This window comes from Wickerhamomyces ciferrii, contig 00178 (genome assembly GCF_000313485.1).
Source record: "Wickerhamomyces ciferrii WGS project CAIF00000000 data, strain NRRL Y-1031 F-60-10, contig 00178, whole genome shotgun sequence".
In the NCBI taxonomy this organism is placed as follows: domain Eukaryota; kingdom Fungi; phylum Ascomycota; class Saccharomycetes; order Phaffomycetales; family Wickerhamomycetaceae; genus Hansenula; species Hansenula ciferrii.
This window is the reverse complement of record NW_011887562.1, coordinates 1-12,720: the sequence shown is the minus strand read 5'-3', so window position 1 is coordinate 12,720 and position 12,720 is coordinate 1. Positions and strand designations below refer to the sequence as shown.

The 12,720-nt window shown below is 30.7% G+C and overlaps 5 protein-coding genes across 5 annotated transcripts; 3 read left to right on the top strand and 2 right to left on the bottom strand.

Annotated features, from left to right (window-relative positions):
• Nucleotides 1–1,100: 1,100 nt before the first annotated feature.
• CNE1 (calnexin) lies at nt 1,101–2,846 on the bottom strand (the record flags this gene model as incomplete). Its single annotated transcript, XM_011274801.1, has 1 exon — nt 1,101–2,846. The coding sequence occupies one exon, from the start codon at nt 2,844–2,846 to the stop codon at nt 1,101–1,103; it is 1,746 nt and encodes a 581-aa protein (XP_011273103.1).
• Nucleotides 2,847–3,152: 306 nt separating this feature from the next.
• On the bottom strand, nt 3,153–3,707 carry BN7_4567 (Alb1 domain-containing protein; the record flags this gene model as incomplete). The annotated part of the gene is made up of 1 exon (XM_011274800.1): nt 3,153–3,707. One exon carries the CDS (start codon nt 3,705–3,707, stop codon nt 3,153–3,155), a length of 555 nt encoding a protein of 184 aa, XP_011273102.1.
• Nucleotides 3,708–4,200: 493 nt separating this feature from the next.
• DOT5 (thioredoxin peroxidase DOT5) lies at nt 4,201–4,824 on the top strand (the record flags this gene model as incomplete). Its single annotated transcript, XM_011274799.1, has 1 exon — nt 4,201–4,824. The coding sequence occupies one exon, from the start codon at nt 4,201–4,203 to the stop codon at nt 4,822–4,824; it is 624 nt and encodes a 207-aa protein (XP_011273101.1).
• Nucleotides 4,825–9,313: 4,489 nt separating this feature from the next.
• BN7_4565 (uncharacterized protein) lies at nt 9,314–10,150 on the top strand (the record flags this gene model as incomplete). Its single annotated transcript, XM_011274798.1, has 1 exon — nt 9,314–10,150. The coding sequence occupies one exon, from the start codon at nt 9,314–9,316 to the stop codon at nt 10,148–10,150; it is 837 nt and encodes a 278-aa protein (XP_011273100.1).
• A 498-nt stretch (nt 10,151–10,648) lies between these two features.
• Nucleotides 10,649–12,409, top strand: BN7_4564 (uncharacterized protein; the record flags this gene model as incomplete). Its single annotated transcript, XM_011274797.1, has 1 exon — nt 10,649–12,409. The coding sequence occupies one exon, from the start codon at nt 10,649–10,651 to the stop codon at nt 12,407–12,409; it is 1,761 nt and encodes a 586-aa protein (XP_011273099.1).
• Nucleotides 12,410–12,720: the final 311 nt, after the last annotated feature.

Sequence of the window (12,720 nt, the reverse complement as noted above, 5' to 3'; positions counted from 1 at the left end):
TTTCTACAAAGCCCCAGCTTTAAAATCAAGTTCTTTATGTATTTTTAAAAATCTGTCTCAGTACTTGACCGTCTTTCAAAGATTTGTCCAATAATATATTCATTTATAATGATTAGTAAATTATAAGCCCCATGCTTCAGGAATCAGGACCCCATAATCCAGGACATCAGGATCCAGGACCCCAGGTATAGTTGATGTCCGCCGTTATTCCATAATACGAAGTACCTTTTCAGCATTGGAATCCAAAAATTATCAATTCTTAGCTTATTGAAATGTTAAGCTACACATTGATGAACCATTTACGAACTGCGAAGAAGCTTTACAATTCATAATTTTAACTGATTGGAATGTATACTGTTAATCAACTGACTAATTGACACTAAATTTACCTCATTTTGACTCCATCAACCTCCATATAGTAACAATCTAACCGATATAGAACTCCACAGCCATTACTATGAGCAAGATCATATACGTATAAACTATAAATACATTGATAAAGATTAAAGTTTCATTAATAAAGTTGACCATACATAACATCTTTCGAAGTTGATCGAGAATTAAGACCTTTAAGAAATGAATGGAAAAGATATATTTCAAAACTTATTAGTACCGTAGATAATATAGAAGATCCTCGCCATAGCAAAAGTAAAACTCTAAAAGTAACTATAACTACAGCCTGGGGTCTCTGATTGATGATCAAAGAATCTTTAAGAAATATTAGCTTTCATAAACTTATACAATCAGGGAAAAAACCTAGTTTGAAATGATTTTCAATAGGATAATAGGAGATATTACAAGTGATTATATTATACTTTTGAATTATTTAAAATTCTTAAAACCTTAAAATTGGGTATCTTAGTGGGTATGTTACCTGATAAAGTTTCTTCATAAATGAGCTGGTATACAAAATCTATTGAATAGATGTATTGATAAAAGACCAAAATATTAATATTTATTATAAGGTAATATGAGAAATGAATGTGAATGTGAATTTTTTATGTTATTTCTTTAAAAAAAAAAAATTATTGACAATGTGATTTTTATAAAGTGCTATTAACAAAGCTTTAAATTTTTAATTTTGAGTTTGATGAAAAAATTCAAGTACGTTTAGTAGCTTTAGTTTCAGATTGTGAAACACCAGTTGAAGTTTCATCTTCAATGATTTCAACTTTTTCAGAAACAATTGGAGCAGCTTCTTTTGGAGCAGGATTAGCTTCTTTAGAAATAGTTGATGATGATGGAGCACTTGAACCACCAGTTATTGAAGAGATAATAACTGACCAAATACCCAAGACAAGACTTGAAACAAGAACGAAAACAAATGCATAAGCACCACCTTCAAAAGGTTTTGAACTTAATGTACTTATTGGACTTGCTAAGAAATCTGTTAAATAATCAAATCCATTAGCAACAAATTGATTTGCATATGCAACAATAGTTGTTAAGAAATCATCAGCATATTCATCATCATCAAATAAGTTTTGATTTGGTTTATCAGCTTCTTTTGCCTTTGGTGCTAATGCTAAAACTTCTTTTTGTTCAATTTCATATTTTGGATTAAAAGTTTCATTACCAATTAATTCAGCTTCATTTATAGAATGACCTAAATAAATATTATCAAATAAAATATTATTTTCAATTGACCATAATTCAAAACCTAACCCACCAATTGGTTCTAAATCTGAAGGAGATAAATCTTCATAATAATTTGGATTTGGAATTTTCTTTGGTTCCCATTCACCTTTATAATTTGGATTTTCAATAGTTGGTTGAACCCATTTACCTTTATATCCTGGATTAATAATTTGTTCTGGTTCCCATTTACCACAACCATGTTCTAAACATTCAGGATTCAAGATTGTTGGAGCAATCCATTCACCATCTTCTTCATCATCCCAATAATCTGGTTTTTCAGCTTCTGGATCTTCAATATATTCTTGTGCATTTTCATCCCATGATTCAGGTTTAACAGCATTTGGATCAGGAATGGTATATGGAGCAAATTCATCCCAATCTTCAGGTTTTGTTAATTGATTTGGATCTGGAATAACAGGTCTATCATCCCAATCTTCAGGTTTTGTATCATTTTCATCATAAACTTCCTTTGGTGGGTTTAAACCAGGTAATAAAGTATCATCATCAACCAAATTACCAGCTTTAACAGTTTCACCATTAATTCTAATTTCAAAATCTTGATCAGGTTTAATGATTAATGTATATAAAGTTGAAGTTTTAACAGCTCTCGCTAAAGGTGGTACAGCAAGATGTTTTTCTTCATATTCACCAGTGTGTTGATCTTTACGACGAATAATTAAATGGATTTTATTTGTAGTACCACATTTATCAGGACCAAACATGATTTGATATGGAGTATCATTATTAAATTCATTTGAATCATTTGGTAAACCTTCAGCAGATAATAATTTTAAATAAGCACCACCACATTTTAAACCTTCTTGTAATTTAACTTCATATTGTAATACCAAAGTATTATCTTTATTATCGAAAGTAGTTGGGAAATTAGCATGAATAGCATGATGAGCAGCAGGAGTTTTCAAAACTAAACCTTTATCACCTTTAAAACTTGGGAAAACAACAGGTTCTTCAACAGACCATCTACCATTATAAGTAAATTCTTCATCTCTTTTAGCCTTTGAAATTTTCCATAAGTTAGCCCAATCTTCAGAATCGAATTGTTCAAAAAATGAATCTGAAGATAATGATGATTTATCAAAAGGTTTGAAATCTGGATGATTAACATCTGGAGAAGCACCAGTTTGATCAGCATTAGCTTTTGATAAAAGGGCCAAAGCGGCTGGGATTGCAATTGTAGAGAACTTCATTTTGACTCAATGGGGAAACAATCAGACAGGGCGGTAATGAACTGGAATGAATTGAATTGAAAAGTAGTTTAGTTCTTCTTGATTTAAATATTTGAACACGTCGTTGATTTTTAGATCCTAATCTTGGAAATTTCCACGAAAATCCATCACATTTCTTTGATCGGAGCACGCAGAAAAGTCCACCTGATTTCGGATTTACTGGGCAGAGTTTTAGGCAGAGAATTTAGGCAGAAAAGAAAGATTCTAGACAGAGAAGTTCTTTACAGAGGTGTCATATTCATATATAAATATACCATTATTTTATATTCAACATTCAACTTCATCATTCAACAAGTCAAAAACGTTTCTTTGTGGTGCTTGTTGAGGTTCTTGTTTACCTTCGTTAAAGAAATCTTCTTCTTCCTCCATAGCATCTTCATCTTCATCTTGTGGAGTTTCAGCTTTAGTTTCTTTACCTTCTTGATCTAATCTAGCCTTTTCTGCAAGAGCTGCTTGATTAATAGCATCCCAATTTTGTTTTCTTGCAGTTTGAACATATTTAGATCTTTGTTTACTTTTTAAAATTTTATCTTGAAGAATATCACTTTGCATTATAGCTTTTTCCATTTTGGATTTATTTAAATTTGTTAATTGATCTTTAGCTTTTTGATTTAAATCTTTCGTTATTGATGAAGGTTTTTCCTTTTTCTTCATCTTATCATTAAGTAAATCTTCATTTTTCTTTGTAGTTGCTCTTATTATAGCTGAAGTTAAATCTGTCTTTTCAGCTCTTGGTAATGATGATAATGATTTAACTTCACCATCATCAATTTCATTTCTTCTAGCAGCTCTTGAATGTTTGGAGACTGGTGTGTTAGACATTCTGTTACCTAGTATAATAGATCAAGAAAACATACCCTTTTTAGCCATTTTAGTGTATATATTTGTAATTTTTGTGAGTTATTATTTTGATTAGTGTTAAATGTTTTATACCTATATATACTTTAAAATTTTTTTTTCTCCTAGCGATGAGCTATTATATAAGCATGGAATCAATATGGTAACAATATTAACAAAATAACACTTTTAATACGAATTAGAACCCATTTTCATCATGAATGAAAAAGTTTTTAAAGATAATTATATTTATAAGAATAAAAAGAATTTATTAATCAACTATTCATACTCTTATTCCCTCTTTATTCCAATATTTTAATTACCCTCGTCCAAATTAGGAAAATTTAGAGATCATGTAAGCCATCTTTTTAATTAGTCGCGAATTTTGTCGAGATCTTTATATTTAAGGAGGTTCCACAATTTGAACTTTGAGCTTCCATTGATTATACTCAATTTATAAGGTAAATAAGGTATTATAATGACAGAATTAAGACGTTCTGCTAGAGTTAGTGCTAGAAACAATGGTGAAACAAAGATTGAATCTTTAAAAGATTCTAAAGTTTCAAAACCAAAAGATAAAAAAGTTACTAAAAAGGATACCAAAGATACAAAAGACGAATCAAAAGAAGAAACTGAACCAAAAGAAAGCTCTAAAGAACTTGAAATTGGTGATGAAATCCCAGACATAACATTACTAAACCAAGATGAAGAATCAATCTCTTTAAAAGAAGCTGCATCTTCAAACAAAATCATCTTAATCTTTGCTTATCCAAAGGCAAGTACACCAGGTTGTACAAGACAAGCATGTGGATTCCGTGATAATTTTAATGAATTAAAAAATAAAGCTCTTGTATTAGGTCTTAGTGCTGATCAACCAAAATCTCAAAAAAAATTCCAAACAAAACAAAATTTACAATATGATTTATTAAGTGATCCTCAAAGAAAATTAATTGGTTTATTAGGTGCTAAAAAATCTCCAACTGGTATTAAAAGATCTCATTGGATTTTCCAAAATGGGAAATTAGTTGTTAAGAAAATTCAAATTAGTCCTGAATCAAGTGTTTCTGATGGTAAAAAACAAGTTTTAGAACTTGTTGAATAGTGTATTCTACATATAATAAACATAAAATTTTTTTCCCTATATCTTGTAAACACCTAAACTTCAAACTCCATTATATACCAATCATTGAATTTATTAATATCTTCTTTATCATTTAAAATAAGTTTCCCACCTAACCAATTCAAATTTTTGATTAAAATTTTTGATTCTTTTTCAAAATGTTTCCGTTTCATATAAATTAATAATTTAATTTCATTATCTTCTTCATTTATAATTTCATCATTCATTAAAATTTCTGATGTATATTCAAATATTGAAATTAATAAATTTTTTAAATTATATTCATGATTATTTTGGAAAGGTTGATTTATAATAATTTTAAAATTTAAATTTTGTGTTAATATACCATAAATTGGATATTTAAAAAAATTATTAAACATTGCAATATATTTTAAATTTCTTGTTTTAAAATTATTATTCAATTTGGTTAAAACTTTATTATCTCTTTTATTATTATCATTATTTCTATTCTTATCATTACATTCATTATAATCACCTTCAATTATAAATTGACTCTCACTCAATAAAATAATATCCAATGATACCTCAACCAAGTTATTATACTTTAAAGATTGAGGATTTTTCACATAAATCACATCAGGCCCACCACTGTAATGTTGGAGAAGAGGAAGTAGAATAATAATTATGAAGTTTCAACGTAGAAGGATTTTTTGGATCAACAATAATTGAAGATGAATTTATATTTTGTTCATGAGTTAATTGATTTAAATAAAAAACATTTGATAATTTCTTCTCTTTCGAATAAAGTAAATTCATTTTTGGATTTCTCTTTGATAAAATCTAAGTTGATAAGTTTGCAGTTATGCTATAAGTGAACTAAGCGCTCTATTTGTTGTTGAGTTTTTGGTAAAGTTTTGATTTGATTTGATTGATTTGAATCTATTATAAAAAAGGTGAAATCAGGAACCTTTTGTTAAAAATTCGTGATTTAAAATTGAATGACTTATGTTCTTGGCCGGTGCTGAAAATTACACAGAATAATCACATGACTTAAGCGTAAATTGTGGTACCAGGATTTATATGTCAAATTTACAGAAGAATATAAATACTTGGAAATTATCTCTTCTTGTCTTTGATAAAGAGCTTAGAACTAAAGAATATAACCATTTAGACCAATTTGTAACCAATTATACTTTCGAAGGGCCCAATATATCAAAAAATTAGAATTCAAAAACAGAAGAACTGGTAACGTACTCATGATCGAGAAAGTTATATCCATAGTTGATATACACTAGCTATTTAATCGAATTCGAGTATAGATATAGTTCAGCACAATATATATTGAAAGCTCGTTTAACTTGATTTTTAGCCAACTCGACCATTAAAAGGAGTTCATAATATCATTTATCTCATAATAGACTCTTGCTACTTTCATCTTAAGTACGTACCTAGTAACTACGTGGTTTACTCTTGTATAATTATGGACCATGGTGTATATTATATAATGGGTTTACCTTCGGGCTGCCTGCCCACTGCCTACAGGCTAAGTAGGTAGACCTGGCTCCTGCCTAGGGGAACCGAGCCCAATGGGCCCTGCTGCTCTGCCTGGATCTCGGAAAGACCATGCTCCGTTCAAACTTCAGGCTGACCAGTGAGTCGTGACTGACTGTCTGTCTGTCTGTCTACGCAAGAGAAAAAACAATTTTACGACGAAGGCTAAACAGGAATTTGAATCCCGATTTTGATTTTCAGTTTCAGTTCCTTGATTCCTAGGTGATGAGATTAGTAGAAACTTGAAAGTAAATCAACTTTAAAGTAAACTACGTAGACGTATAAACAATCTATTTAACCATAGTTAACGGATTAATGTATTTAAAGAAAAGTAATACAATATTTTCTTTTTCTTATCGGGAATTGTTCATGTCTTGAATAATTCAAGATCCAGCAAAGTTCAAGTCGCTTAACCCGTTGTACATAACAGCTTGATGAGCTTCACTAAAACATATAGTTGACGTGCTACACGTAATTTTTTAAATATAATAGTTGCGTCCGTTTCGTTAAATGAATTATGAATAACTTGGTATAAAGTGTAAGATCATTGACGTACAGTACGTTAGATTCAATTCTCGTACTAAAAGTAAAATCCTGCTTGATTCATATGAAAGGTCGTCATGAAATTCATATGAATTGAAACCTTTATATAGATTTCAGAACGTATGCACCGTGTATATTTATAGAATCTACGTGAGCTAAATTTATATGTCAAACTTGTAATACCATCTGAAATTTTAGTCACAAAATCTCTTTATTACTTTTAAGCTATAGATTCATTCAGCCGGTACACCTTTTGATCTGGATTGGATCATGGATGTGATGTTGTTTCATTCAACTCGCGATCTCTACCGAATCCAACGTCAGTGAATATCAACAATAACGTACAACATTAACTAAACGTATATTATTCACATCGAAGCTCAGAACATTCAATAGAAGAAATCTTTTATTGTCTTCATATAATCACAATTGGAGTTATGGACAATAGACGGCATAAAATAGAACGTATTTGACTGTATTCTTTGCTTCAGGAAAGAACGTATTTTAAGGTTTGAATTAGCCACGTACTACTTACCCAGAAGGTATTAAAATTATTTAAGAATCTTCTCTTCGTTTACTAGTACTTTAAGATTAATAGACAGGCCATGTAAGAAAGCCTTTAATTTTACCAGCTTTTCATATAAGCCTGTTTGTCGCTGCGCAGTTCTGGATTCAGTTGCAGAGAACCAAACCGAAGAAAACTAATGAGATGCGCCCACTAAATTTCTTTCTAAAAGCCCAGGGTAAGGGACCATCAGTACAAATTGATAACAAAGCGATGACCTCCTGATTATTAAAGTACACCACAAACCCCCTTAGATTAAGAGCTTTCAATTAATCAATTACGATGATTTCCCTTGAGCACCCCTGCTTCACTTTTCAGTGTAATTGAGTTTATATTCTTTATACAGAGTTGAATTTTCACTATGAAAGTTTTCTTGTTTGAGGCAACTGGGATGCTTAAAAATGCAAAAAGTTGCGTTCGGAGGCGCAGATCGACAATTTTTATTACTTTTAAAACTGTGAAATTCTGCATTCGAACTTTAATTTGAAGAGCTTTGAAGAGGAGGTTTTCCAAGTTTCAATCTTTTAAATAACAGTTTCATCAAGGGGTTAAAGGTTAAAGAGATGAGAAACGATGAGTTCTTGATTTCAATTGAGATTAGATTTAAATTGAAACTGCATTTCCTTTGATTCCAGTAATCTTGACCTCTTTCTATAGGTATTCAATTGAGTCCCTGCTGTATTTAATTTGTGGTTCGATACGTAGATTAAATGCTGGAGTTAAAGATTGGCGTTCTGGAAACGTTCCTGGATTTAATACCCTTTGATAAAAAAGTATATACCATTAAGCCTTAAACCGAAAGCTTCCCTTCAGCTCAATAAATTACTACACTACGAAGATGAGTGTAATGCGAATATAATGACTCCTTAAATAAGAGACAGCATATACACCATATAGTTTACAATCAATTCGTATTAACAGCTTTATATACCATACTACTTTTATCGGTAAACCATAACTAGGTGATTTGATAAACAGGATCTACGTAGATAGTTGTCCATGTGATAACTACTCCCAAAGTATATATGACTGATTTGCAATTCTGGACCTTTTAGGATAATTTTATTACTTGCACTTGATCAATACAACAATTGTGGTTTATACTTAAGCTTTAATAATGAACTATACTAAACAAAGTATAACAATAGTATCTACACTTATAGATAACCACCATCAAGCTTCGTCACTATGCCTTGACAGAGCCCTAACCAGAGCCCTCTCTAGAACCCTGCCCAGCTAACCAGCTCAGCTTAAATTTTTCTAGTTCTATTCCCACTGCATGTACACTTTAAAATATGAAATTTTCGACCTGCAGCTTCAAGCTCAGCGAGCATTAAAACAGCATAAACTTCTCAAATGTTCATACAAAATATATAAGGGAAATAAGTGGAAATAGGCACAAAGCAGCTTAATTGCAAGAAAAAGAAATTAATCATGTACAATATTTCCAGATTCAGAGCCGACAGGTGTTGATGAAGTCTTTGAAGAGCTGTGAATTGATTACTACTTCACATATTTTGTATTATTCTATGGATGAAAAAGGAAAAAGAAATAGTAACCGTTCATAATTGGAGTTGAGCCTGTGTGTTTAATTTACCGTAACTGAGTTACCTTTGTAAGCCATCTGGCATTAAAATGTCAAGAAGTCTATTTTTACTTTTTTGATTCCATACTTAGCTGAGTGTACATGAAATTCAACAGCTGAATTATTGCAAAAGGAAAATTTTGTATATACCTTAAAAAAATATATAAGTACACTTCAATCTCTTCAAAATTTTTGACATGTCATTAAATTAATATTTTCTTATAGTATAGACAATTAACTTCAATTGATTATAATATATTATTACAATGGTTGCTTCTGAAGTTCAAAATAACGTCAATGACGTTGAAGCTCAATCTGATGCTGAATACATCCCACCATATCAATCAAGATCAAAAGTTTTAGGTTTAAATGATACTTTAAGAAACCATGTTGTTGCCGTTATTGGTGAATTTGTTGGTACCTTTTTATTCTTATGGTCAGCTTTTATGATTGCACAAATTGCTAATCAAAACCAAGATGTTGTTAACAAAGTTGAAGGTTCCCATCCATCTCAATTAATTATGATTTCATTTGGTTTTGGTGTTTCTGTTGCTGTTGGTGTCTTTATCTTTTTCAGAATTTCTGGTGGTAATTTAAATCCAGCTGTTACTTTAACTTTAGTTTTAGCTAGAGCTATTCCACCAGTTAGAGGTGCTTTAATGATGCTTGCTCAAATGGTTGCTGGTATGGCTGCTGCTGGTGCCGCTTCTGCTATGACTCCTGGTGAAATTGCCTTTGCTAATGCTTTAGGTGGTGGTTGTTCAAGATCAAGAGGTGTTTTCATTGAAGCTTTTGGTACTGCTATCTTGTGTATTACTGTTTTATTCTTAGCTGTTGAAAAACATAGAGCTACTTACATGGCCCCATTAGTTATTGGTTTAGCTTTATTCATTGGTCATTTAATCTGTGTTTACTACACTGGTGCTGGTTTAAACCCAGCTAGATCATTTGGTCCAGCCGTTGCTGCTCGTTCATTCCCAACTTACCACTGGATCTACTGGGTTGGTCCATTCTTAGGTTCATTGATCTCATTTGGTGTCTGGCAATTATTGAAAATTTTAAACTATGAAACTGCTAACCCAGGTCAAGATTCTGACCATTAGTTTGTTTTTGAAGTTTAAAAAATCATTTAATTCTACTACAATCACTTCAAATTTCTTACCATATTCATGCCTAATTAATACAATCTCCACATAATTGCACATATTTATAATAATAATAATTAATTACTAGTTAATTTCCAAAAAAGATTACAATATAAAGAGTTTTTACGTATAATTAATGACTTTGTAGAGTTTATTTCTCGTCTAATTGAATCATTTGTCATCTAATTGAATCACTTCAGATATCCATACCTTAAGTTTTTTGGGCTTGATTTTCCTTGGTGTGCTGATAATTAGCGCTGATATCGTACGTGCGTGAGAAAACTGAGAAACTTCAACAAAAACATAAACAACTCAACTTTAAGAGCTTTGTCCTTCGACTTCACCAAAAAGCTCTCATACCTCATATATATAAGAATGTTTCTCTCACATTATCATCATGTTTCCTTTCTTATTCAAAATGGCTACAGAAAGTTAGTATAATCAATCATTATCAAAATGTTTAACGGACCAGTTATCGAAACATTCAAAAAGGCATTAGCTGAGCATTTATTTGAATTTAAAAGAACATTTGAAAAAGATGAAGTCAAAGAATATCAATATTCAAAACTTCCTTGTTATATTACAAATGGGTTATCATACAGTAATAAAAAGCATTTCACAGTACTTTGTACAAGAGATTTGAGTTATGATGAGATTGCTTTCGAACTTGGTGAAGAACCTTACCATTGGGCGGCTGTTGAAGCGGTAAGAGCTTCACCATCAGGATACAATGGTGATGAAATCCATATCTTTGTACAAAATAGACTTCATTATGAACAATTAAGAAATTTGGTTGTTGAATCAGAAAGAAATTTAAAAGATCTTAATGATGATTCAGTTTGTGGTCAATGTGAAGGTGCTGAACAAGATTTATTGAAAACCAATATTGAAAAACTTCTATCAAATGCTTTTATTTTTGGGAAACCAACTAATTTAGATCTTAATCAAGCAAATATGTGGAATAATACATCTAAATGGAGTTCAAATACTTCTACACTTGGTTGTTCATTAATCAAATTACCAAAAAATCAAAGTTATCCAGATGGTTATATTTTAGTATTAAAAAATATCAATTATGATATGGAAGAAGTAAGGCAAGCTTTAAAACTATACCAAAGAGACGAAAAAGATAGAATCGCAAGAGGCACTGAAATCAATAGACCAAATCTTAATTATTATTCTTCAGATATAGCTTATTTAAAATATCTTGATGTTAATCAAAAACATATGGTTTCAACTATCTCAAATGATGTTAAATCTCTAGAACAACCTGATACGCATTATATTGTCAACGATAGAGAATCATCAGTTGTTAGAACTTCCATATTGGCATTTAAAGATAGATTGAGACATCTTCAAGCTTCAAATCCACAACATCAACATAGATCATGGTTTACAGGTGCTTATCATATTGATGGTAGATTCAATGGATCAAACTATGAAGCCTTTTCAACTAAAAAAATCACTAAACGTGAATTGAAGTCATTAGTTAGAGAAAATCATCAAAATTGGGGCTATGAAATTAATTGTATTGTTCCTACTTTTAAGAAGATTTTACATCAGAAACTTGAATCATATGGGAGTCATCGTTGGCCTGTTACTATTATTTCAGAACCTAATATCAAGATAGATACCATAAAGAATTCACTTAATAATATCAAAGGTATTAAAGATTATGGATATTGTGAAAAATGTTTAAATAAAATTGAAGGTGAAGATTCAAAAATTCCAAAACTTGTACAAACTCATTTTGCTATTGGTTGTCATCATGCTAATGAAAATTTTATATATTTAAACCATGCACATGAAGGTGCTAGTGGATATTCAGAAATTGATGGTTATTTATGGAATAGAAAAGATTATCTTTCTAAATTACAAAATGAAGATGAATTTGAAACTCAAAGTGAATTTGTTGAATCTAAAAAACTTTTAACCGTATTGGAAATTCCAAATTCATCAACATCTGAATCAAATTCTGATGATGAAACTGATAAAGATTTAATTCTTATTATTAGGGATGTATCATTGAGTGAAACAAATGTCTTACAAGGACTTTTAGAACAATCATCATCATCATGGAATCGTTCTGAATGCTTTTTAGTTCCAAATAATGTGATTTCTGATAATAGATTAGATAGATCATCGCAACTACTTAGTGGTAATTCTAATGCAAAATCCCAACCTCAGACTCATAATTTAAAGCTTCAAATAACTTGATTTTTAAGCTATATTTATTTACTTAAAATGCTTCCAAGGTGAAACGTTGAGCTAGAATTATGTATAGATGGTATTAATAAATTTTAGAATCGAACTATTTAGATCGTAGTGTATTGGATATCTCGAATTAAACGATATGTCTAGCTAGCTTGATATTAGTATTACACACCATTAACGAGAAGCTAATTTTTTTTGTATGGGGCGTGCCCCTAAAATTGAAAAAAGTCGTGGCCGTAAAAAATGTAGATTTTTTTGAGGGAGAAAAATGCATTTTTTGCTGAGGCTAGCTGGGAAGACTAAAAAGCGATAAT